The 25,421-nt window shown below is 33.4% G+C and overlaps 1 protein-coding gene across 1 annotated transcript; it reads left to right on the top strand.

Moving 5' to 3' along the window:
• The first annotated feature begins 1,236 nt into the window (after positions 1-1,236).
• LOC119831244 (leucine-rich repeat-containing protein 74B-like) lies at positions 1,237-9,267 on the top strand. Its single transcript, XM_038354537.1, has 10 exons — positions 1,237-1,537; positions 1,633-1,754; positions 2,322-2,497; positions 2,931-3,074; positions 3,721-3,842; positions 5,620-5,764; positions 6,703-6,895; positions 7,086-7,252; positions 8,059-8,228; positions 9,149-9,267. Exons 1-10 carry the CDS (start codon positions 1,237-1,239, stop codon positions 9,265-9,267), a joined length of 1,659 nt encoding a protein of 552 aa, XP_038210465.1.
• The last annotated feature ends 16,154 nt before the right edge of the window (positions 9,268-25,421 follow it).

Below are 25,421 nucleotides of genomic sequence, written 5' to 3'. Positions count from 1 at the left end.
TGGACCTTACATTGCGCGAATATACACTACTTACCTAGATCGACCATTATCTCAATTTTTGGGATAAAATAATACCTACACATATTCTTCTATACTCTATACACATATTTTGGAATAAAATACCGATTATTCACAGAAGTCGTATTGAAGGATTTTCTTTTTCTACACTGTTTCTGCACTGTGACGGATCATAGTACTTTACCACATATTTACACAGTAAAAAACCCAATGATCTATATTCTAAATACATTTTGCTGAAAGGAAACTTCTATCTTGTAAAGGCAGAGCGAAACATAGCACAGTAGGTAAAGCCGTCCTTCACAAACTATTTGTAAACTGTTTTCGCCTGACGAACTTTAGAATAAAGTTTGCCAATATTCAGAATATTACTGCACTTTCCCGCACATGCAGCATGTTATATCAGAGAAATGATTTAGGTACATCATTATATATATAACTCAAAGTATAATAAATACACCAAGAATTGAGAACCTCCCCCTTTTTGGGTCACTACAACCATTGCATTTAATTCCGGTTTCTAATTCTATTTTATATATATTTTTTTATATGATTCGTTTATTGTTACGATCTACATATCGTTATGGATAAAAGCATGGGGGAATTGATGTGTTTTCTACATTTTTACAAATACCTTTTTTATAATTCAAAAAAGGTTGCTATGCTCAATTAAATAAATATTTACTCCTGAAGATACATGTCAGCAGTAATGCATAAAAGCGATTTTTCTCATAATATCTTTTATTCCATGAAGTATTCTTCAGCAGTATATTTTCAGCAGGTAAGTGGAATACAAATAAATATGTGGAGAATAAAAGAAAAACGATTATTCGGGTACATTGTACCATAACAATAAAAAAAATAAGCTTTTAAAAAAGTGTGACTCGCAATATCATCGCAAAGGAATATTTTCAGTTATTTTTTATGTTAGATTTACATAACGTAGTATAGTTTGATTAGTTTTATACAACCAGTATGTATTAAAATTTAGTTTTCAAAAGTTGACATTGTTTATTGAGTATTTAATTACTGTTTATAAACAAAACTATTTTAAACTAAAAAAAAGTTACAGGCCGATACTTTACGAAGAATGAAAACCAAATGTCACCTGACAAAATTGGCTTATCTAATTATAATATAATATATTGGACTTCTGTTATAAAGTTTTAAGCACAAGTTACGATTATTTGTGTATTGTTTATAATTCAAGATAACGCAATGCCACATTCAAGTTCATCTGTGGTATCAGAAGAACTATCCGTGCATGAGATACTGCATCAACCAGTTTTTTCGTCGTCTTCAGAAGAACCGCCTACAGAAGAATGGTCGTCCCTGGTAGCCCTCTCTATTGAAGATGCACCAAAAATGGCACTATACAAGCATGGTCTTTATAACCCCGGGAGTGGAGAAATTTGCGCGAAATACATACCAATGTCGGCCAGCTCAATTCTGATTCATCCTTACTACAATTACCCTGGAATAAAGGATCCTGGAGTATTGCAGGCTTTACTAGACCCAGGTTTTTCTAAACATATTCATTAAATGACTTGCTCTTTTATACTTTCCTTAATAACGACCGGATCTTGAATATAATATAATCTGAATATATTGCAGAAGAACATAAGCAATACCTTACGGATGGCCAAGAATTATATTTAGACGAGTGTGAGAAAATGAAGGTCATCCCCGTGAGACCTTTTTGGCGTGGATTGCTGCAACGAACTATTGATTTAAAAGTTATTTATTTCGATATTACATTAGTGCTGAATAATTTGGATTAAGTTAGTGACAACATGTCTACCAAGCTCTCGTAAATATTGCTTTGGAGTAATTTTTAATAGGTTTTCTTTGTTTTTAATGTTGGGTCTACGTTTATTTTTGTTTTTTTTTTATAGCTACTTTTCTGTACTAAAATATCTTCAAAAATCCCATATCCTTTTCCTTACCTTTCCCAGTCCTTTCCTTTATTCCTCTCATCAATCCTTTCCCATTCCCTTCCCAATTAAAGTCGGCAATCCATTTGTAGAGGCGAAAGGTTTTTAATTTGACCTTACGCCTCTCCAAATGTTGATGGGCGGTGGTAGCGCTTACCATCAGGCGACCCACCAGCTCCATTGCCGACTATGACATAAAAAAAAAAAAAAAAAAAAAAAAAAAAAAAAAAAAAAAAAAAAAAAAACGATGCGCAAAAAGTGGTGAATCTCTGGAAATTACTCGAATTATAATATTATTATTGCCAAGTACCTACAGATGCGACAGTTTTTTTTTTGGGAAGAAATATCTTTACCTTTATATGTTTATAGTATTACGGTGTGAATCCAATCGGTGTTCAGGCGATGTGCAAGGCATTGTCTTACAATAATAACGTGGTTCGCTTAGATTTGACATCAAATTTTCTGGACAATGATGCATGTTACCACCTCGGTCAGTTACTGGGTGAGAATACTGTCCTCCAGGAACTCATATTATCTGGATGCAGGTAATCATAGAAATTCGGAGAACTCATATACTTTTTTTTTGTCACGCAGACTACCGTGATATCTATATTATGGGATTAAGTTTCTAAATGCTTAAACAACGTCATCTATCAAATAGTAAAAGTGGCATTTAATTTAAAATTACCCGGACAGAATCCGCAGCAAAAGCCGCGTCTTGATATCATTATATGGATAGCAATTAAATAATACCAAATTTAATGCATACTGAAATCGAAGACGAAAAAGCTCAGGAAAAACTCAATTGACAAAAATAGCACAATTCAATCACAAAAATAATAGTTTCATAATAATTAAGTCTGAGACACAAACAATTATGAATCCAATTCCCTCAATTTTAAGGCATTATAATGGAATAACTGATACATAAATTAAGATGTGTAAAAAGGTGCTTTACCACATTTTTGTCTATCATAGGATACAATGTAGGGGTGTAAGAAGAATAGTTGTCAAGCTTTACGGTCGCAGTTTAGATTTGCTGGATTTATCTCGAAATCAACTTGGGGACAAAGGATTTGAATACGTTGCTGAGCAATTGCTTAGAGGAGCTGTAATTAAAAGGTTATAGATGTGGCATTTGAAGGCATTACGTAGCAAAATTAGTACACAATGAACATTCTAATAAAATAGTTAATAAATTTTGTTAAACCATGAACTATATTAAGGCTATGAATATTTTTTAATATACTTAAAAATATTAGCCAAAAAGGAAACAAATTAATCATACCAATATTATAAATGCGAAAGTTTGTAGGGATGTGTGTGTGTTTGATGCTCTTTCACGCGAAAACTACTGATCCGATTGCCATGAAATTTGGTACGTAGATAGCTGAACAACTGGAAAAACATACAGGCAAGTTTTTATCCCGATGTTCTTACGGGATACAGACTTACGCGGTTGAAACCGTGGGACGCAGCTAGTATGTGATATAACTGAATAGGAAATTGAAACCAGAAAGACTTAACACCACGGTTCCCTATGTCGATGGATTTTATTCCTCACTTTCTCACACGATCTATATTCATTGGCCATGTGCATATATATGAAGAAATTTCTATTTACAATATAATATTTTGTATTGTATTATGTTATCTGTGATAATACTTACTACGTCATCTTTATTTTCAGTACCACTAATATGACTTGTTAATGAAGCAGAACAGCTAAAAATATATAAGGGCTAATTAATGAGATTTTTTTTTTCAGATTAAATTTGAGCTTTAATGAATTAGGAATGGACTCCGCGTTATCATTCGCAAGAGCCATTGAAGGGAACAATACAATTAGCCATCTCGATTTATCCTGGAATCAATTATCCACTATGAAAGGTTTGTTAGTTAAATGCTTACAAAAACTATAATGTGGCTTCTTTGTACTCAAGTTGTATGCTACTAGATGCTCGGCTCCGCCCGGATAGCAAGATTCCTGTGTTATCCCAAGGGAGCATTTAGCTGAGATAAAAAGTCCTATCACCCATGTCAGCCTATACCCTGTCTGTACACCAAGTTTCATCAAAATCCGTTCAACAGTTTCATTGTGATTGACGCACAAACATCCAAACTAACAAACTTTCGCATTTATAATATTAGTGCGATGACTTGTCTCATTCCGCGGCTTCGTGTGTTCAAAGGAAATTCCCATGGGAATTAAATGTTACATCGTGGTAAAGTACTGTTATGTCTCTAGCCTTCTAACTACCTATATCCAGACACAAATATCGTACCATAAAATAGCACCGCTCATTACGAAGTGAAAGAAAGACAATTAAACAAACAAACATTCTTCCACGTTTATAATATTAGTAAAGATTAGTAAGGATAAGGATTAAATAAGACAGACTTAATATCAGCTCTATTACCACAATAATGTCAATAATAAACTTCAATACATATTTTGAGAAACGAAACTGAAATGTAACTCTCCACGTAATAAAAAGCAAAACAGAAAAATCCTGACATAAATAGACAATAAACCACGAACACTCGCCAACTAAAAAAGCTCTTCAACTAGAATACGTCAGTTGGACTAACATTTAATAACTTGTATAGTGTATACGGAGCTCTCCAGCTCTTGTGTGGAAAATAAAGTCGGGAACGTTCCCGTAAATATTTATGTGGTATAGAATGAAATGGATGGCAATGGTGCTACATCGCCTAGCTGTATTTAAGAAGATCGCTCAAATAAAGAGGCTGATCGCACTCACGTTAGCATTGTATTTTTAGAAAGAAGCGTGACCGAACAATGTATTTCTTTTAAAATCAATTTCAATATATTTTGAAGAAAATACCCGGACATAGATGAGCACTATGTATTCCTAACAATGCACCATCTATTCGTTACTATGGGAAACAGTCGTTTATTTTTCTTTTATATGACAAGCAAAGGAGGCGGTTTAAATCCCGCGCCTTTTCTCGCCTCATGATTGAATTTGCTATATGTTTTTAATATTTTTCATTTATATAAGAAAAGTCAAATAACTATTCACTATATTTACACCGTTATAATGACATTATTTGTATATAAATGCACCATACATTGGGAGAACGTTTTGAAGTCTTTGGACCATGCACGATGTTGAAACGTTATCACAAAGGGGACAAAACAATGTAATTATAATAGCATATGAAGCTAAGTCAACGGGTCAATACAGACGAGAAGACAAGGGCTCCAATATATTGTAAGATTAACGTCCCATGTTAACATAGAGACAAACGCTTTGGACAGTGTGTTTTTAATATAACACAATAATAGAGATCAATAGATCATTATTGTCGGAATATTGATTTTTATCAACTCACATATTATACAATTAAAAATATGTAAGCTAGGCATTAACTACAAGGACACAGGCTTCAAAATATGAAGAATTAAAACACTATAACATAACACCACCAGACATACCTGTAGAGCATTTTGGTATATAAATATGCCGGTTACCTCACGGTTTTTTCCTTCACTCATTGGAGATAAAGTGCAGATCAAATATAATACTTGCCGACCCTACCCAGCTTTGGTTAGACACTTTACTATTAAACTAGCAATGCTCTACAGATATTGACGTCTAATATGTTGCGCTTTATAGTTAAAATTGCTTTATTTTTTCAGGTACCACTGAACTAATAGAAAAACTAGGCGGAAATAAATTTCTCGTTGAACTTAATGTCTCGTGGAATGCTCTCAAAATCGCGAAACCCTTACGAAAACTCCTATCCGCACCTTCTCTAAGGGTGCTTGATCTCAGTAATAATAAGTAAGATGAACTTTCAGTATAAGGTCGTATACATTCCCTTTTTGTACCAATTTTGTAGCGAGCCTTTTGAATTTAAATTCACATAATTCATATTATATAGAAACCGAGAGACTGAAATGTTTATAGAACAATATCTATTCCGTAGATAAAACCTAACCCTATCCTGCAATATTATGAATCAATTAATTATGATTGCTTCATTACTTGAATAATAATATAACTAGCAGCTGCACACGACCTCGTCCACATGGTTATGAAGTTATGAGAACTTTGAGCACTAATTTGATGTACTTATTTACGTAGGTACAGACGTAAATACTATTATAATAAATCTGAACTACAGACGTAGAACCTTCTCGCTTTAAATTACCTCTATGCTAAATTCTGTTTAAATTTCGTGAAATGTTAGCGCTTTTCGTTTTTGTATATAGGTACATAGCCTTGCCATAACAATTAATACCTGGAACATTCCTGTTCATATCTACAGAGTTTATGGCAACTTTAAATACATATGAAGTTCTTTTAACATGATCTGGCAATATGGCTTCAATACAGTCCATTAAATGTTGATGTCTGTAATCATTACACACTCTCCACGGGAAAATCTTTCACAGCAAATTATATAGGTTTATTTGTGTGTTTTACTACTAGTGCATCTGTTATTGGATGCGAGTCCTAAGTCATCTGTCATCTTAACATACTACTAAAAAGTTATATTTTTCGAATGCTTTTTTTTGTTTTCGAACAGCGTTTCCTGTTATTTTTCCTTTACTGCTTTGATCCTCTTATCTGTACTACTGCCATAAAATGTGGACTATTTATCTCATTATTAATGTTCATGTTTCATTCATACATTATCTTATACTTAATAACGGAAAATGGAACCGCTATAACAATACATGAATTAAAAATAAATATAATATAATATTATATTTTAGACTGCCACGAACAGCTCCTAGGCTATTAGGACTGGGGCTTGTTAAAGCCAGAAGGCTTGACACTCTCGATCTATCAAATAACCCCTTTACACCAGACGATGCGCTATACCTTTTGAGGGCACTAGAAAAGAAAAAAGTTCGATTAAACAATCTAATTATGGACAATATTGCTGTGACCAGAGAGTTTTTGGAGGTGATAATTGTTTTATCTTGAAAATAGCGTTCCTGAACTAAAAAATTAAAAGACTGAAAATAAATAATAAGAATTTTTTTTTTAAACCAATATTGGGATTTATTTGTTTAAATGCATAGGCTACCGAACATTGTTCGTTTATGCTGAATATATATCGTCAGTATAAAAATATATTTTACTTATTTATTAGGAACGTAAGAGAATTTTAAAACACAGTTACCGCAAAAATACCAATGTCACATACGGGAATGTTTTGTACAACTATTCCCTATCAACTGCCGATATGAGACTCATAATTATGAAAAGACTGGACTTCATCACGAAGAGACCAGGAAAGAAGACCCAAATGGATATTGCGTTCGTTGTGTTTACTACTTATAAATCATACCTAACTGTTGTCATAATCTTCTTAACCTGATATATGTTATAAGCAAACTTATATAAAGACTAAGAAAAGAGTAGTTCAGAAATACATAAATAGTACAAAGTACATAAGTAGTACACATAATTTGTTTTCCTCGGAGATTATTGATACACATTAGAGATTACATACATTATTGAGATTACAGTTACATTTGTGAATTATATATTCATAAGCAATCGAGACATTCTAAATATGTTTTGTGGATGATGAACTTTTTTATCTATAGATCTTCGACGCTAACATTCGGCTCTAAAACCGGACAGTCATGCGTTTAGTTTCATGCTTAATTTTAACCTTTCTTCATAACATTAATTCTATGAAATATGTATTTTTATGCTCAGTACAACTGGCACGTTTATTAGTTCACTGCTTGTATTTATAGAAAACTAGCTGCGCCCCGCGGTTTCACCCGCGTACGTCCGTATCCCGTAGGAATATCGGGATAAAAAGTTGTCTATATGTTATTCTAGTTGTCCAGCTACTTACGTACCAAATTTCATTGCAATCAGTTCCATAGTTTTTGCGTGAAAGAGTAACAAACACACACATCCTTACAAACTTTCGCATTAATAATATTAGTAGAACTAGCTGGTCGCTCTGGCTTCTCACGTACATATATCGCCTATGTCAATCGAAATCGAATCCGTCCAGCATTTTTTGTGTGAAAATATTACAAACATTCTTACATACAAATTCTCTTTATTATATTAGTATAGATTAAAAATTTCCACCTCAACAGACTGTACTTTCTTGAGAAACGAAAGACATTAGAATTAATGCAGCCACGTGAAATACTACGTGACTTAAAAGCAGCAGGTATTACTGTTGATGAGAACCTGGTGAACCATTTGGCGGAGAGCTTTCCTGGACCCATGAGCGATAAAGGAACAAGCACCATTAAATTGGATCGTGAGAAAAAATTACTCAACAAATACCATTTAGTTAAATATAAATTGATTTAAAAAGAGACAGTGGAAGTAAATTTGTGGATTTTTGGTCTTCTTTTTACTCGCACTTGACTGACTTTTATTTTAATAAGGAAGGGAACAATGTCACACGGGTCACTTCATTATATTATGAGATAACTCATTAAATTCGAGGGGCAATTTTGACATAATTCACAACGAAACAAATTTAAAACAATTAAGGGCAATAAAAACAACGAAACGAGGTCATTATTTTACCAATTTTCACTTTATCGCAAATTCGTTTTCATGAATATTAACGTGGACTTTTTACTAAATTAGATTTTTTGTTAGAGGTGTAATGCATTGGCTTTTTAATTTTTTGTGATTTTTAATGTATGGATTCGTTTAATTAGCCAAATAATCAAATAATTTATAATCATCATTATGAGAGAATCTTTTTTGTGATCAACGCCTTCTATTTTCTTTATACCGAAAGTAGTTTTGATTATTTGTTTTTTTTTTTTTTATTTATTTATTTATTTATTTATAAAAAATCACTTGCCATAACAGGACAAGCCCAATGCGACAGTGATACAAAAAAACAAAAAAAATAATAATTTTTCAACAAACTTAACTAACTTAAATACTAGACACATGCATTATTGTTTCTTTTTTTTTGTCAATGGCTTCTTCCATCGATGATTATTTACATGTGACATGATTGTCTCTAGAACATATATTTTATTTATCAGTAATTGTCTAACGCAAATAGCTTTACTTAATTTGAGACTAGAAACCGTTGTGTTATATCAAACAACTTTCTAAATCTATAATAGTCGTGTAAAATCAGACATTAAAATTGCCAAATAGAATTTAATCGCAACAAATAATAATATAGAAAATTTTGCACTTCTTTTTCAGGTGTAGTTGACATGATTCAAAGACTTTGGCCGGAAAGAAAATTACCTCCTACTCCACCCCCTGAACCAGAGATAGAAGTCGAAAAGAAAAAGGGGAAAAAAGGGAAAAAGAAGAATTAACCGGTGAATAAGATTTTCATTTGTAAGGCTTCATTAGAATGTCGATGTTTGTAAATCTAGTCCAAAGAAGGCTAAATATCATAGAGAAAACAATTAGTGGAGCTAGAATTCTGGTAAAAACTAGATATTTATTTGATTATTAGTTTTTACATAGCAAACTTGAGTCAAGATAAATGTTCTTTAAGTTACATGTTTATTAAATATAAGTTCAAATAATTATATTTATTTTAATATTATCTGTTTATTTTTTTCACATGTAACCCTTTTACCCACAATCGCTATAATTAGGCAGTTTCATACGTAACATTTGTAACATGAAATATGAATTTGAAGATAAAGTGTGAAATATGCCTTTTAAATGTTATTTGTTTAATACAGACAACCAGCAGCCAGACTAATTTTCTGTGTTCCACTTTAACGGTGTTAACAAAAGTAAAACAAGAAATATAAGTATATAAATTTTTAACGATTCACTATAAATGCTGGCAAGGAGTCGAGCTACTGGAAGTAATTATGCTGCAAAAACTCCGACTTATCTGCAGCAGACTTCAATTAGCAGAACCTTGTTCTAAGAAGTGGGACATTTAGTTTTTGTGTCTATAAATATCTAATTACTTATCTTTACAAAGCTGACCCGGCTAACGGTGTTCTGCTCAGACAGTATTGTATTAAAAATTAGTTCACAACGCTTTCAACACAAGCTTTATATCTCCTAGATTCAAATTTAGAACTCAGAAATTTGTGGATAGTTCTTAATTGTTCATGTTGATGGTGTATATCTTATACCTTTAAGCGAGCAATTCTTGTATGTATATATATATATATATATATATATATATATATATATATATATATATATATATATAATTGGAATCTCGGAATCGGCTCCAACGATTTTCATGAAATTTAGTATATAGGGGGTTTCGGGGGCGATAAATCGATCTAGCTAAGAATTTTTTTTAGAAAGTGTCATATTCGTGTTTTATTCGCGTTTTATCGACTTAAACTTACTTGCGTTTGAGTAGTCCCAATTTATTATGATTCTTCCTGACATCTATTGGCGAATAATAATACTATAAATGCGAAAGTTTGTGAGGATGGATGCATATGTATGCGTGCGTCTGTTACTCTTTCACGCAAAAGCTACTGAACCGATTGCAATTAAATTTGCTTCGTAGATAGCTGGACAACTGAAATAACACATAGGCACTTTTTATACCGATATTCCCACGGGATACGGACTTACGCGGTTTCGACCGCGGGTCACAGCTAGTGTTATTTATATTCTAAAAATATTGAAGTGCCGGAATAGTTTGATTCGCTTTATATTGCACATTGCAACAAGGTACACTAAACTAGTTGTTACCTTATAAGGTATATAATATTGACATTACGGCTTTTTAGGAATCGTCCAATAGTACAGCAATTCAGATATAAACTGAAATGTTTTCCATTAGTTTATATAAAATATAATAAAATTTTCATTTAGCTTATTACATCAACTATCTGCCAGTGAAAGTCCAGACAAATCGATTCATCTGCCCCAGAGAATAACCGGAATAAACAGACAGACACACAGGAATTGTAAATAAGTTTTTCAGTTTTAAGTGTGTCATGTATACAGCCATACGGATTTTAAAAAACGTTTTATTAGTAATACAAGCAGGCTCTCCAGTTTTATTTGCCGGTATGAATGGTATAGATGAACGTGTTAAATCAATTTGTCCCTGGTAACAGAACTTTGACCAATTTTGCCGGTGCGGTACGGCCCTACACAGTTCTTACACCACTCTACATAACCAGGAAATCACGACATCGTCACAGTCTTATCCCTGAATGAGCTGCGACACTAAAAAGAAACTGGATAAATTTCGAAGAGAATTCTGCAGATAAACATCTACTAGTATGATGTGCTTGATTCAAGATTGAAAATGCCAAAGACAATTAGGCAATTAGATATAGATAATTTAATAGAAAAAAAATCGCGTATATACCAGACTTCACAAATATATTCTAAAATAATTGGGGCATATAAGTATTTATGAGATTTATATACAATAATTTTTACTAGTACGAATTATGATATAGAGGGTTTTTAAGGACTTATTGTCTATGTTATACATAATATGTTCCTTAAATCCTATGCGAGAAGTAAGCGTTACTCCTGATTAAAAACTGGACAATAAATATTGCCCCTATGTAAGAATATATTATTAAGATGATTGTAACAGTCTGCCACATGTTTCATTTTACTGCCGAAATTAATTAAGTGGGTGATTAATAATTAGGACAGAGATAAATGCTGGTTATATCCAAGCTACCACGTATCAACTTCACGAAAATGTTAAAATACAAATCCGAATGCTATTATGAACGCAATCGTCAGTCTTTATTATTTTTAATGAGCACGTTACTGAACAAAAGCGAGCCATTTCACCCTTATGGTTGCCTATAATGAGTTGAAAATACGATTTCGGAAATATTTTATTATATGCGACAGTAATTACGAAATATTGCGATGCACACATTCAAGGAGTTATGGTTACTTAATGGACTTTAAAATAACGCGCATCTGAGAAAATAATATGGAGATATGTTTATTGTAAATAGATGTAGTACATAAATGCCGAATTGAATAAAAAATTACACAAACATTTCTATTACAAATCTGTTTTCATTATTTTGTATTATTTTTTTCTTCCTTGCAATATTTTTTAATTGATGAAATCTTTAAAATTTACAAAACATGTGTATTCATTAAAAGTTAATACATATTTCAATCCTAGCTTTGCATTCAATCGTTTTTTATCCTGCATGCGAAAGTGTGTTTATTGTTTATTGATATTAATTGTTTGAGGACGCAAAGAAAGAAATATCGTAACGGAGCGAGCTAATGATGTATCGTCCCTTAAAGGCCGGCAACACACCCGCAACTCTCCAGGTTGCGTGGACGCCTATGTGCGGCGTTAGTCTCCGCTTACTGGTGACGCGTCTGCTCGTTTGCCCGCTATTATATAAAAAATATATATATATTTTGTGTATGAAATGTGACATCCCATTGCCGTAGGAATTTTCATTGATTATGCAGGCGGTACCGCGAACGGAAGGTATTTTTGTATATAAAACAATAAATTGTAGAATGCAGAATAAAGACTGTGAAAACAGACCTAAATGTCTTCTTGTAGTCCACTTTAAAGTTGATGCGCAGCCCTCGATGCAGTTCTGTGGGCAGCTCCCACTCCGCTGAACTATCCGAGGCCATCGAACATTCAACTTTTACCGTCACATATAAACTGTTTTCGCTATATTTATTATACGACACACCGTAACCTAGTACTTTATTTAAAGTTCTTGGTACAAACTTTACGTTTTGTTGCTAATAAAATTCTGTTACGAGTGATAGAGGTGCTTCTTATAACTATCTCATACGCAGTGAAATTTTAGCACGTATGCCATTACGATTAAATTTCATTATAAATTCTATAATAACGTTTTGTCGTATTCCATAACTGCATAGCAATATGTGTTTTTGTGTGTAGTTTCTCAGTTTTCAAAGGTCTTTTATATGCATTCAAAATACTCCGCTGTATATTTAATTAAACATAGAACTTCGCAAGTGTACTCTGACACAACAGAATATTGAAAAAATACAATCTGCTGATTAAATATTGAACACAGTTATAAAGGGCAGGTGACTTAGGATCATAACTTTGAAGACTCCGTCGCCATAATTCGAGGATCAAATTGAATGAAGTATATTATGGGATATGTTGTAAATTGGAACGCGGTGTGAACGGCGGACATTGCTAGCACTTGGGTCACTTGAAGATGAGCATAATGTAGACCTAACGCAGGTCTACATTTTTACCATTCCGCAAAGTTGGGAGTATGTGCATTTGTGCCCGAACAAAATATCGCTTGTTGGCGTAGATTCTTTGTTTAAATTTAAATTTGTATTTTAGATTATATTATACTAACTGCGCCCGCGGTTGCACCCGCGTACGTCCGTATCCCGTAGAAATATCGGGAAAAAAAGTTGCCTATATGTTATTCCAGTTGTCCAGTTATCTACGTACCAAATTTCATTGCAATCGGTTCAGCAGTTTTTGCGTGAAAGTGTAACAAACACACACACATCCTTACAAACTTTCGCATTTATAATATTAGTAAGATAGGATAGGATAGTAATACTATGCAGTAGCATGCGTAAGCAGCCATTAACATTCTACAGAATTCTTTCAAATTATTCACAATTGTAACTTCGTTTGATTCAAAAGTTACATTAAACAATGTGTCTATAATTTTGAAAGCCAGTTAACCATAAGTTCCATACTAATCTTTCGCGAACACCCGGGTTGAGATCGCCCAGTTTCATCCTGCCCCCGGCGGCCAACTGACATTATTTATGCCCCTGAGGCACCCCAACGTGACATATTTTAAAGCAACCGTTTTAATAAGTCGCCGTGAACCAGCGACTTTTGGACATAGATTACGTGAAGAGATAATGGAAATACCGCTTGTAACTTTTATGATTTAAACAAATTTCATGCTCTATGGGTTCATTTTAACTTGTGAAAACATGCCTGTAGTATCCGATTATTATTTTGAATACTAGACCCAAGGAGAAAAAAAACAATCTACGAGTATATACTAGTCACTCGGACTGAAGCAATGAGTACATAAAGACTATTTCACACAAGTTCACAATTCTTCACGTAAAAGTGTACTGTAAATTAAACTGTGGTAATATTTTATGAATAAGTTTTAAATATACGTGTGCAAGTTCAGGCCAGTTTGTTATTTCATTTAATTTCTGGTTTCTAGGTTTTTAATTTAGCCAAAAGTAAATTGGACAAAATGTTGGATAATGTGTACACTTGAGTAAGCAAACGAACAGAGTTGTATAGTATATATCAGAAATTTAATCAGATTCCAGCGCAGCTAATTCCTCGTCGATCCCTAACGTGGTTCCCATATAACTTGCGTGGATTAGCCTCACCTCCTAACACCTAGAGGCATCTGCTGCTAATTGATGTTACCTGGGGAGAATAAAAACTGCCCCATTACGTCTAACCTTTATTATCTTTAACATTATTACTGGAATTTTAGGATAAAACATAATTTATGTAAGTCCAGCAATTAAACGTACTTACGAGTTCGTGAAGAATATAATATTAGAAAAACTTACGGATCTAATCTGAAAGAAATATTCAATTTTATATACATATTAAGCACTAATGCAAAATATATAAATATCGTTTCATAAATTTGTAGCTACAGCTTTGAACGCAAATATTAACGGTGAGCATTTTGTATACTAGTTGTATATTTTATTTGTAATTACATTTTCAATTGGATTGGTACAACATATGACCGATTAATAAATGTGCATTTTTGTTCATAAAATGTTATAATTGTCTTCCTGTCAGTACATCAGTAAAAGTGAACATTCCTTAGAACCCACTGCTACTATGATTGTATACTACTAGACGCCCGTCTCGACTTCGCTAGGATATCATGATTTCTGTTTTATCCCAAAGGACCATTTAGCCGAGATAAAAAGTATCCTATCACCCAAGTCAGTTCATACCCTGTCTGTATACCAATTTTTATCAAAATCCGTTGCACGGTTTCAGCGTGATTGATGGACGAATATCCAAACGAACAAATTTTCTCATTTGTAATATTTGTGTGATGAGCAATATTGATATTATTTTGTGTATGTAAACTAAATCGCATAATATCATTTTAAAGTAAGTTCAACTGATAAATACTGTCTTATTAAATAAGATTACAAAGCAGTTAAAATTGCGTCATATGTTTTCGTCTTTAATCTCACGCTACTATCAAAATTTAAATCTACCCACAACTTCAGGAATTTTCAATTGAAGTAAAATGGAATTCCCATCTAAGTTTCTTGTAGGTAATAGTTCAGGATGCTGTACAAACTATTTGTAAGAGTAACTTCGTTGGAGAGCTACTACATATTATAAGATTAAACGTATAAGATCGAAAAGAAAATATTCTGTTCCTGTTTTTCCTGTATTATTTTTTCATATTAAACATTTATTTATGAAGAAGATAAAAATCAACTATTCTTTTAGAAATTAAATACGTTTAACGGGTCTCCGTGACCACGCTCGCTGTAAACTGTTCAAAACGTCGGGTAAATAATATAATGAATAAACCGCGTTTAAAAATCCGTTAAAAAGTTTTTAATTTTTAAATGTATAATACTCGCGTAAAATCAAACACAAGAAAATCAACTATCCTATTTTTTTCGTCAAATCAATCGATTTGATCATGAGTATTGAAGCTGACGGGTTCATAAACAAATGGTAGCATCACTTATTAATTGAGAATAAGGACTATCTGAATACGGCCTACTTTTTCATTATGTCTATTCCAATAAACGGACCAACGAGTAATAATATCTGTAGTATTCTCTTTAACCTTCAAAACATTAAGTATCTTATCTCTAATGGTACACGTGTAGTTTCTTTTTATCCAAGAAACGAAACAATTTTCGATGTTCTGTAAACATCGAAAATTCTCTTATCGATTACAAAAAATGGATACCCATAACAAAAGGTACATAAACAACCTTCCATGATCCATCACATCGAAGATAACCCTGATGGGCTCACCAGCTTTCATAAACAAGGTCACGTGCTGTTTGCTACGTTATTTCCTATTTAAATCAAATCGCTCCCGGCATTTATGGTATTTTATTTTCCCGTCCTTGAAGACCCTTTGTCAAGTTTGTTCAGGTCCACCACAAATGGTAAATTGTTCAGAAGATAAGCCGTTCGTTAAAATCATACGAACCCTTACAAAGAAAGTGATTTATTTTCTCGTTTCCGTAATCCTCTAAAACGTGTGATTGAAAATTATATTATGTAATATATTTCATAAATTTTTCATGTATATTTTGAGCCGACGTCCCGAAAGTAAAAGAGGTTTATCATTAGATAGCATATTTCTATTTTGGCTTTATTACTCCGTGGGGTTACAATCGATTGAGGTAAAAGAATATTTTTTGTGTTTGTTAGGGAATTGTACTAATTCGGTCCTATTTTAGAATTTGGGTTGGTACTACCCTCATCGGTGAACTTTTTTTTGTAAATAATATTTTTTTTAATTGGATCGTTCTTGCTTCATAATTCCAGTAGCGTTGCATCACACTAATATTATAAATGTGAATGTTTGTTTGTTTGTATATTTGGATGTTTGTCCGTCAATCACGCTGAAACCACTGACCCGATTTTGATGAAATTTGGTATACAGACATGATGATAGGATAGATAACGCGTGCGAAGCCGCAGGGAAAAGTAAGTTAGTTTATTATTCTGAAAAAAAATTAAACAATTTGTAAGATACTCTTTAACTTAAATTCCTAATCGTCATACATAGCAAAATTTTATAAAAATGAAATAAAGGCGCCAAGGATGTCGTAGTGCAGAAGTGCTTTAGAGGAAAACATATAATACTCTGTAATTTTTTAATCTTTTTTAATTTATCCAAAGCCTGGAATTATATAAAAACAAAATCTTTTTACACCGGTGTTCTTGAAAATTCACAAATTTTAGAGTTCGTTAAAAATTTATAACGCCTTAGAAGGACAAATGGTTACCAATTTAAACATTATAAACAACCTTTCTCTACATTATATACATAAAATTTTATCGTATTCCACTTTTGGCATAATTCAAAAATAAATGAATTTCATAGTCGTCTTTCTTAATTTGCCATTTGAAGAAATCTACGCGTCTGCTTAAGCTCCTACATACCTTACTATAAGCATTATATTATATGTGTTATAACTATGAACGATACTCTAAGTTTAATTTCAATTGTAAGTTAAAAACAATTATTAGAATGGGACTCTTGAACTGATCTCAAACAAGTTCGAATGTTACAACCCTTGTCGATGAAAAAGAAAGTTTGAAAAGCACGGACAAATTTATTAAAGTATTTTGCACTATATTTTGCACTAAATCTAAGTAATGGCTGATAACGTTCGAACGTGCTGGTGAAAAGTTATTAATTTCAACTCGGAAGAAATATTATGGTTCCATTGTTGTTTTAAGTGCTGTTGTAATTTAAAAGTTGATCCTTTTATATCTAGGAAACTGTTGAATGTCGTCTTGTTTATCTTTTTCTAGATTACGCTGAAAATGGAATCTGCAATCGACTTAAAGTATTTCTTTATACTCTGTTTGCTCCTTTCAATAGATTACAGACGTAACTGAAATACAATTGTACTGTTTATATGTTCATCTTTGAAAAATTCTATAGAATTCTATATCAATCCTTAAAAGCGTATCACCTTATTATCCCAAATACACGTACAATAGTAGTTATATTCGTATAATATAAGCGAAACAATCGCTCCGATACATTTACTAATATTATCTCACATTCATATGACAAAGGTAACATGTTCGCTTAGTGCAATATCGTTTTGAATATTGTGATTAAGGTATCAGATGGTTGTTCATTACTGCTATACTGTGTGGGAAGTACATCTTCATTATCTAAAGCAAGGACAAATACGACAATACACGTGTACAATACAGGCGTCTATATTCTATGGATCCAAAATATATTGTTAGCGTTGTATACGAAGTTGCCGTGAAATTGAAAAAGTTTTGTAACATTTTAATTGGTTTCGTGCGAGTAATAACAACTCATGTGGTCTGTTACTACATGCTAGTCTAGACTTACGTATAGTTTATGTTTAGTATTACAATTTTGTACGTTTGTTGCATTATTGTTGTACATAATTGTGAACTGTCGTGGTGTTTTGTATCATATCACATAATCTACCCATTTATATATCCTTTATTGCATACATCGAAACTTTAATACAAAAAGGACATTAGATGCAAGAGCGGCTCAATAGCATTAGTATCTGATACATCGGTCATGGGACAGCTTCCCATTGTTCCGATACCTTCAAGCTGGATCAGGGCTTCGATTATCCAGCTCTCTAACAACGCACAGGAAGCAGAATTGACGAGCAGATCTGACTGCAAGCAGGCCAGAGAAGCCCTACCATTCATAGATTCTAGACTTGCTAGTCGATTATTAAACCTGCGAAGAATACAACTACGTACAATTACAGGGGCCCTTACAGGGCATGGTCCCTTTAACAAGCATCTCTTTAACTTAGGGACTGACACAGCGTGCATGACGACTGAAGTAACGGCAGCCCACGTGATCATGAAATGCATGGCGGTAGCGGAGTACAGGGCAAGACTCATGGGTTGCCCTGAGGTTTTCGGCAGCCCACATAAGCTGCTTAGCTTCATGGAAGAGCTGGGATGGTTCCAGGTTTGACTGGCTACCCCCTCCTTTTCTTTTCACGCAAAATAGGCGCTTGTCGTCGAGTTGCGGAAAACGTGCCCGTTATTATATACATTATTATACCAATAGCATACAATTCCTAAGCAGAAAATGATACAATAAAAAATGCAATCGTCACTGACTGATGTGGATTTGATAATTCTTCTATTTATGCTTTGGAAGTATTAAAATCTGGATAATTTAACTCGTATTTCATTTATTTAAATCATTAACTATAATATTTTCACGGTTATGCAAGCGATTCACTTAAAAAGTAGAATCTTTTAGCGCAGTCGTGTTCGAATAACTTCAAGAAATTCAATTTACCAAGTCGATTTCGAGATATTTTAAAGTAAGCGAACTAGTATGAAAGTATATGGTGTATCCCAAGTCCGGGATTGTATGGGATTTCTGGGGATTTGTCCCCTTATGACGAGAGCGGACGGGATTTACTCAAATAGGGATCCGACCATCCTTCAGGAGTAATCTTGATGTATGGATACGCGTTATGTAATTGTATAAATTGTTTACCCGATCTGTCTTATGCGACATTATTGAGATACAAATATGTTAGAGAAGCTTTGGGAGAAATGTTTGATACATTTTTTGTAATAAGTATCTACCTCCGGACCTCTGCGTAATAGACTAAATCCATGTTTTCGAATAGGCGACATTCAAACATGTCTTGTTTGAAATATACTTTTCTCAGCATTTAGCATTTAGCATTTACGCATTGAATACAAAAGTTAGCTATCTATTATTTACACATCATTAAATCTAGTATTTTCATGTGTTTGATTTCACGGAAGTATAATACATTTAGCAATGAAAGACTTTACAACGGACTAGCTGCGCCCCGCGGTTACACCCGTGTAAGTCTGTATCCCGTAGGAATATCGGGATAAAAAGTTGCCTATATGTTATTCCAGTTGTCCAGCTGTCTACGTACCAAATTTCATTGCAATCAGTTCAGAAGCTTTTGCGTGAAAGAGTAACAAACATACACACATCCTTACAAACTTTCGCATTTATAGTATTAGGATTAGTAGCATATTAAAGCAAGATGGTATACCGACACGTGAACCACGTGACTCGAATGTGGCGAACACGCCCATTTGCCCAATTTAGTCTACTCTCTGCTGACCCATGTACTGATATGAGGTTTTGTACTTCAGTTCTAGTTATATTATAGTAAATAAAGCTGTTGTACTCAGCAGACTTTCTTAATTGAATTCGTGATCTCTACATACGACTACAAAATACAACATACAACAGTATTTACACAGTACAACAGTATTTTATTATTATTAATGTGGGTAGTTCCGATTATTTATTTCATACAAGTATCAAGAGGCTCCGTTTGTGAAAATAAATATTACTATTCAAAATAACTAAACCAATGAAGATTGTATTATGATAGATGGTGAACGTTTTGCCAATAACCACTTCCGGGGAAATTAATAATTGATTTATATGTATTATGCACGGTCATTTATTAATATCAAATAACAGCGGCAGCACTCTCACTGGAGATTGAATTTTTGGTGGCGTTATTTGTCCTGAAGAATGTGATGTTTCACTTCCTACGAGTGCTAGGTTTTGAGTCTTATTCAACTCTTTTTTACATAAAAGAAATGTGCCTTTAGTTAACCAGATGTTCCAATCCCGGTTGGCGATGCTATCTACATTATGCAATATGTATACATCAAAAAACATGAAGATATAGGATAAACACAAAACAGAAATTTATTAATATTTGGATATTACACAAATATTAAACCATTAGTGATTAGAAAGACGGAGAGGCCATAATCCACCACGCTGGCCAAATGCGGGTTGGCAGATGTCACATGTCGTCGAACTTTTGATTCTCGGACATGCCGGTTTCCTCACGATGTTTTCCTTCACCGTTTTAGGCAGTGGTGATGTTATCCACATATGCAGATAAATTGAAAAATCAAATTATTTCCTGCACGCTCGCCCGGTCTCGAACCCCGACTTATCGATTTTGAAGTCCGAGGTTCTCACCACTGAGCCACCACTGCATTTTCAAGTGTTTATGAATAGCCATTTTTTTATTATGCTAGCGATTCGGAAGTTCACTTCTAACGAGAAGAATCGGCAAGAGACTCGTGGTATTTATCCATATCATAACGTTTATAAAAAGTCTTATCATTGCTCATTGTATTTTGACAAAGCTGTATGAAAAACACTTTTAAATATATATTGAACATCGTCATCGCATCAAACCTTTTTAATATGAAATCACGGCACCCATAGCAAAACCTATTCCAGAACATCGCTAGAATAAATATTCGTTTCAAAATATTAATGGATATTGGAAAAGTTTCTCTAGTAATCAATATGTGCATGTTGGTAAAAATATTTGAAAACCAGTGACTCGTTTAGCTATCCATTTCGATATTAAAGTGTTTTCGTAAATTCAGTTTAAACGTCAATACTAGAAACTAAAATACGGCAGGGGAACAGGGCTGCCACTCGCCAAAATTTGCTTTGATCGGTCAAAATTTTTGGACTAATCGCTAAACTTATAAGAGAAATATGCAGACCTCTAATGCCTTAAATACCTTTCAATTTTCGTTTTGTTATCTGTGGATTTTTTATGATTCTTCTACATTTTACGATCACGATAAGACACAAACTCCCTTGAATCTACAAAAAATGTTTGGCACTCATTTGTCAATATCGGGCAATTATTTAAAATATATACGGAGTTTTACCTGGTAACCCTATACGAAACTCACCTGCGGTTACAGTATATCTAGGTTTATTGGTCCAAACTTGGCTTATTTGGCTGAACATAGTGAGTAGTGACTCAGAGACGGTTTCGGAGTTTAGCGAATGTGGAAATTTAATTTATTCCAAATGCGTGAATATTAGCAAATATAAAAAAATACGATAAACTTGTTGAGTTGATAAATAGTCTAGATATTAATTTAAAACATCTTCCAAAAGCGAACCGTCAAAGTTATTTTAATAATAAGTTCATAAATTTTAACTTAAATAAACGGGATATTAGTTTTGGAACGTGTGTACCGTAGTAGTAGTAGGTCTAAGCCGATTTTAAGAACATCAAAAAGGAGACAGAATAGGATTACTATGATACAAGGTGAAATACAAGCGAATATAAAACTCCGCATATTTCTGGAGAATCATATTTAAATACATATATTATGCAAAATATCGTTATTTCAAACCTTTTTTTGTAAGTAGTAATTAAAAACTGGTTTAAGCCGAATAAGAAAGTACTTACAATTGTTATTAACAAATTACAATATTTAGTAATAAACGTACATACTAAATTTAACTTCATTCATATAATATTATGTTATACCATAATATAGTATGAAATATGAAACATTTTCGTATTCATATTTTATACCTTTGTGATTTTCGTTGCTCACAAACCTTTTGAAATCAGAGAGTCCCTTAGGTTTATGAAACTACGCAACGCTAATCACATTGTTAGGAATAACCTTGAATTTCAATTCATAATCTTAGAACCGACGTAAGATTATATATTTATAAACTATAATATTAAAATATTAATATACAAATACACAAAAAATAAAATCGCATTCATAATATCGAAAGTTTTTCAAGTCGATTGAAAATGACACGAAATGAAAGTATAGAAATCGATGCAGGATTTAAACCATTATCATTCGCTTAATTATTTTAATGAAAAATTGTATGCCTTTGTGTTGGTACTAGATTTTGCCCGCGGCTTCGCTCACGTTCGAATTGTAAATATAAACCAATCTCGAACCCACCTGAAGACCCACAACCATTTACATTAAATTCCGGTCCAGCCGTTTATGAGTCTCGTAACAAACGCAAGCACTGAAGTAAGTCTATTAGTAAAATAAACTAGAGCGACTCTGTCTGTCTATATGTCTCTCTAAGCCACAGAAAGATCTGAAATTTCCTACAAAGATAGTTTCTGACCCGAGACAGGACATGGAATAGTTTTTATCCTGAAAATTGCATGGAAACGGAAACTATTAGGTAAATACATCGTATCTGTCCATATTTCCTTTACCACGCGAATAAACATTAACTACAAAACTGATAGAACGAAACAACACTCTGATACTCAAATAAACATCCCGGAGAGGGCTACGAGTGTTGCGTATAGATAATCATTTTGTCAGTCATCATATGGTAGTAACTACAGCGTAACTGGATGGTCTACGATGTAAGTAGACCCGGTCGTCAATTTACTAGCCCATAAACATGCTTTACGAGGACCCTGACAAACGGACAGTATTTCATATATGGAAACTGTTAACAGCATGTAATATTACGATCCCTAATTCATTCACGTTTACACAAATGCTTACTCCGGTTGGTGATCATTTTGGTAGTTTGTTTTTGCCATTTGAATAAATTTCTTAAATGACACTTGTTTTAGTGTGATATCATTATTTATTTATTTATTCTTAATTGCACACTTACAAAAATATAAAACAGAGATAAATTTAAAATCAGCAATTTAAAACTAGTACACAAACGGCGGTATTATTGCTAAAAACCGTCTGTACCGGGCAACCTTCAATTTTTTAGATTTATTTATCTGTGCTAAATTACAACGTAACTACAATTCCGGATTTTTTTTTTTTTGTTATTAGCGGACAACTGAGCTGGTGGTACGCCTGATGGCAAGCGATCACTATCGCCCATAAACATTAGCAGATGTAGGGCCGATGTACTTGTATACGATGTACGTGGGTAGGGCTTTCAAGAATCAAGGATAAGGAAAGGAGAAAGGGGTAAAAGGAATGGAATGGGAAGGGAGAGGAAAAGGACACGGGCCTTCATTAGATGTCTCAATATCTGTTTTGTTTTCGTTGATAGCTAACTTTCCGGCCACATTTCCGTTGAGAACGTTCTGCACGACAGCTATTCTTCATTAAGAATAGTGCTGCTTGCTTTTTACTTTTATTGCCATGGTATTTTTACGACATATTATATATTGCTGGGGTAAGTAAAATTAAACCCACTCTCTCTTCTTTAAATTGTGATCGCCATTTTGTGAATCAATATAGCCTTTCACATATCACCACAATTCTGTTGAATATAAAGAGTTAAGACACCTCGTATTTCATAATTCGTCCAGTGGTTTGGATAGTAGGGCATGAATAAGTAGAAATACATACATACATAGTCATATACATACAAACAAATATACATACACTTGAAAAGAATTGACCTCCTCCTGTGTTGCAGTCGGGAAAATATAAACTCATCTATGTAGTATGTAAATTTTAATCCAAATCCGTCCAAAGGTCAGCATCATCGTATCAGAGAGACAGAATTACTATGCATATAAGACACTACTGATGCGCCCACAGCTTCGCCTGCGTAATCAAAGAATATTTCCATGAAAATGGGATGTTTCACTGCAATTAAAATATTATCGTATGTCTAGCCTCCTCGCTATCCCTACTTTATATAAGGACAAAATCATATCAATACTCTAATACTGTATAAATGAATTTCCTCATACTAAAATAACTTTTTTTGTTAACAGAATTGTCTTACCTATCACCACCTCACAAAGACCTTTTATCACAATTCCTCCACCATTTGTATAAACAGCTATTACAGCGCCCAATCATTATAATAATTCAAGCGTTAGTCGAGCCCCAAACATAAATCTCAACTGGGAAATGGTAATAGAGATTTATTTTTATTTATTAGTTCAATTCGGCAACATTGGCTTACAATAATATTTACACAATATCCACAAAGGGCTGTTAAATTATAGCTTAACCCTCAGCCCACAAGTTGTCGATGGAGAACACTTCGAGGGCCCAATTCCCCAATTAATTACAGCCCGCAATGAAATTATTACGTACGGCTTGTTAGGGGACGTGGGAGCGTCCCGGCTGAAAGAATTAATAGAATCTTTATAAGGGTTATTAGTACTGCCTTGTTTTGTTAAATGTATTTAATAGCGGGTAATGTTAACACGCCGTTTTATCGTGTCATGTTCCCACTAACATTATTTGGGTCGGGATAAGACCAACCGTTTTTCTTAATTATTGAGTGCCAGGAGGCCCTTTGTTTTTCCATTTGTATTAATATAGAGCTTAATAGAGAGCAATACTGTAATACCTATATGTTTAAACATCCTTATATTGCTAACATTTAGTACCTTCCATAAAACTTGTACTAATTGGCCGATCAAACACATGTCTTATTATTTTAACGTACATCAGAATACAATCATGTTATGTAAACAATTTAACTATAACATAAACGTGACATGATTTCTGTCATGATGAGTCGTGATCAACAAACATTCAACAAAGATCGAGAAAGAGCGTTACATCAGAAAAAGTTCTGTTAATTAAGGTGACACAGCGCGTGTAAACTTTGTTGTATCGCTAATAGATAATGGTGATATGGTAGTTGGATCACGTGCGGACAATTTAGAAGGGAAAACGTAAGTTCCAGACGGAATGATATAGGAAGAAACTGTGGATAAACGCTTCTACGTGATGGGTAAAGTACAGGTGTAGATAATTAACACGCTGACTTCTATCTTGCGTGAGGGGACGTGATCGGATAGTCGGTGGAATTGAAAAGGCCTATTCAATTGGGCGTTGTATTAACTTTAGAAAGTATATTTCGCTATTGAAATACGAGTATAAAAATAAGAAGATGATTTTTCGTAAATATATATTCAGCTCATATAAGATTTCGCATACTGTTACTTCATCTAAGACTTTGTTATCTAGTTTATAACACTTACTCATTGCACTTAGTCACAAGCTAAT

The sequence above is a fragment of the Zerene cesonia genome, chromosome 13 (assembly GCF_012273895.1).
Source record: "Zerene cesonia ecotype Mississippi chromosome 13, Zerene_cesonia_1.1, whole genome shotgun sequence".
Lineage (NCBI taxonomy): Eukaryota > Metazoa > Arthropoda > Insecta > Lepidoptera > Pieridae > Zerene > Zerene cesonia.
The sequence above is the reverse complement of the archived record's forward strand: the minus strand, read 5'-3'. Positions and strand labels throughout refer to the sequence as shown.

Bases quoted from the DNA above. Each gene is read 5' to 3' on its own strand.
- LOC119831244 (XM_038354537.1), top strand. From the start codon at position 1,237: ATGCCACATTCAAGTTCATCTGTGGTATCAGAAGAACTATCCGTGCAT. The intron at 1,538-1,632 runs GTTTTTCTAAAC...AATATATTGCAG, and splicing joins GCAGGCTTTACTAGACCCAG to AAGAACATAAGCAATACCTT. The intron at 3,075-3,720 runs GTTATAGATGTG...TTTTTTTTTCAG, and splicing joins AGAGGAGCTGTAATTAAAAG to ATTAAATTTGAGCTTTAATG.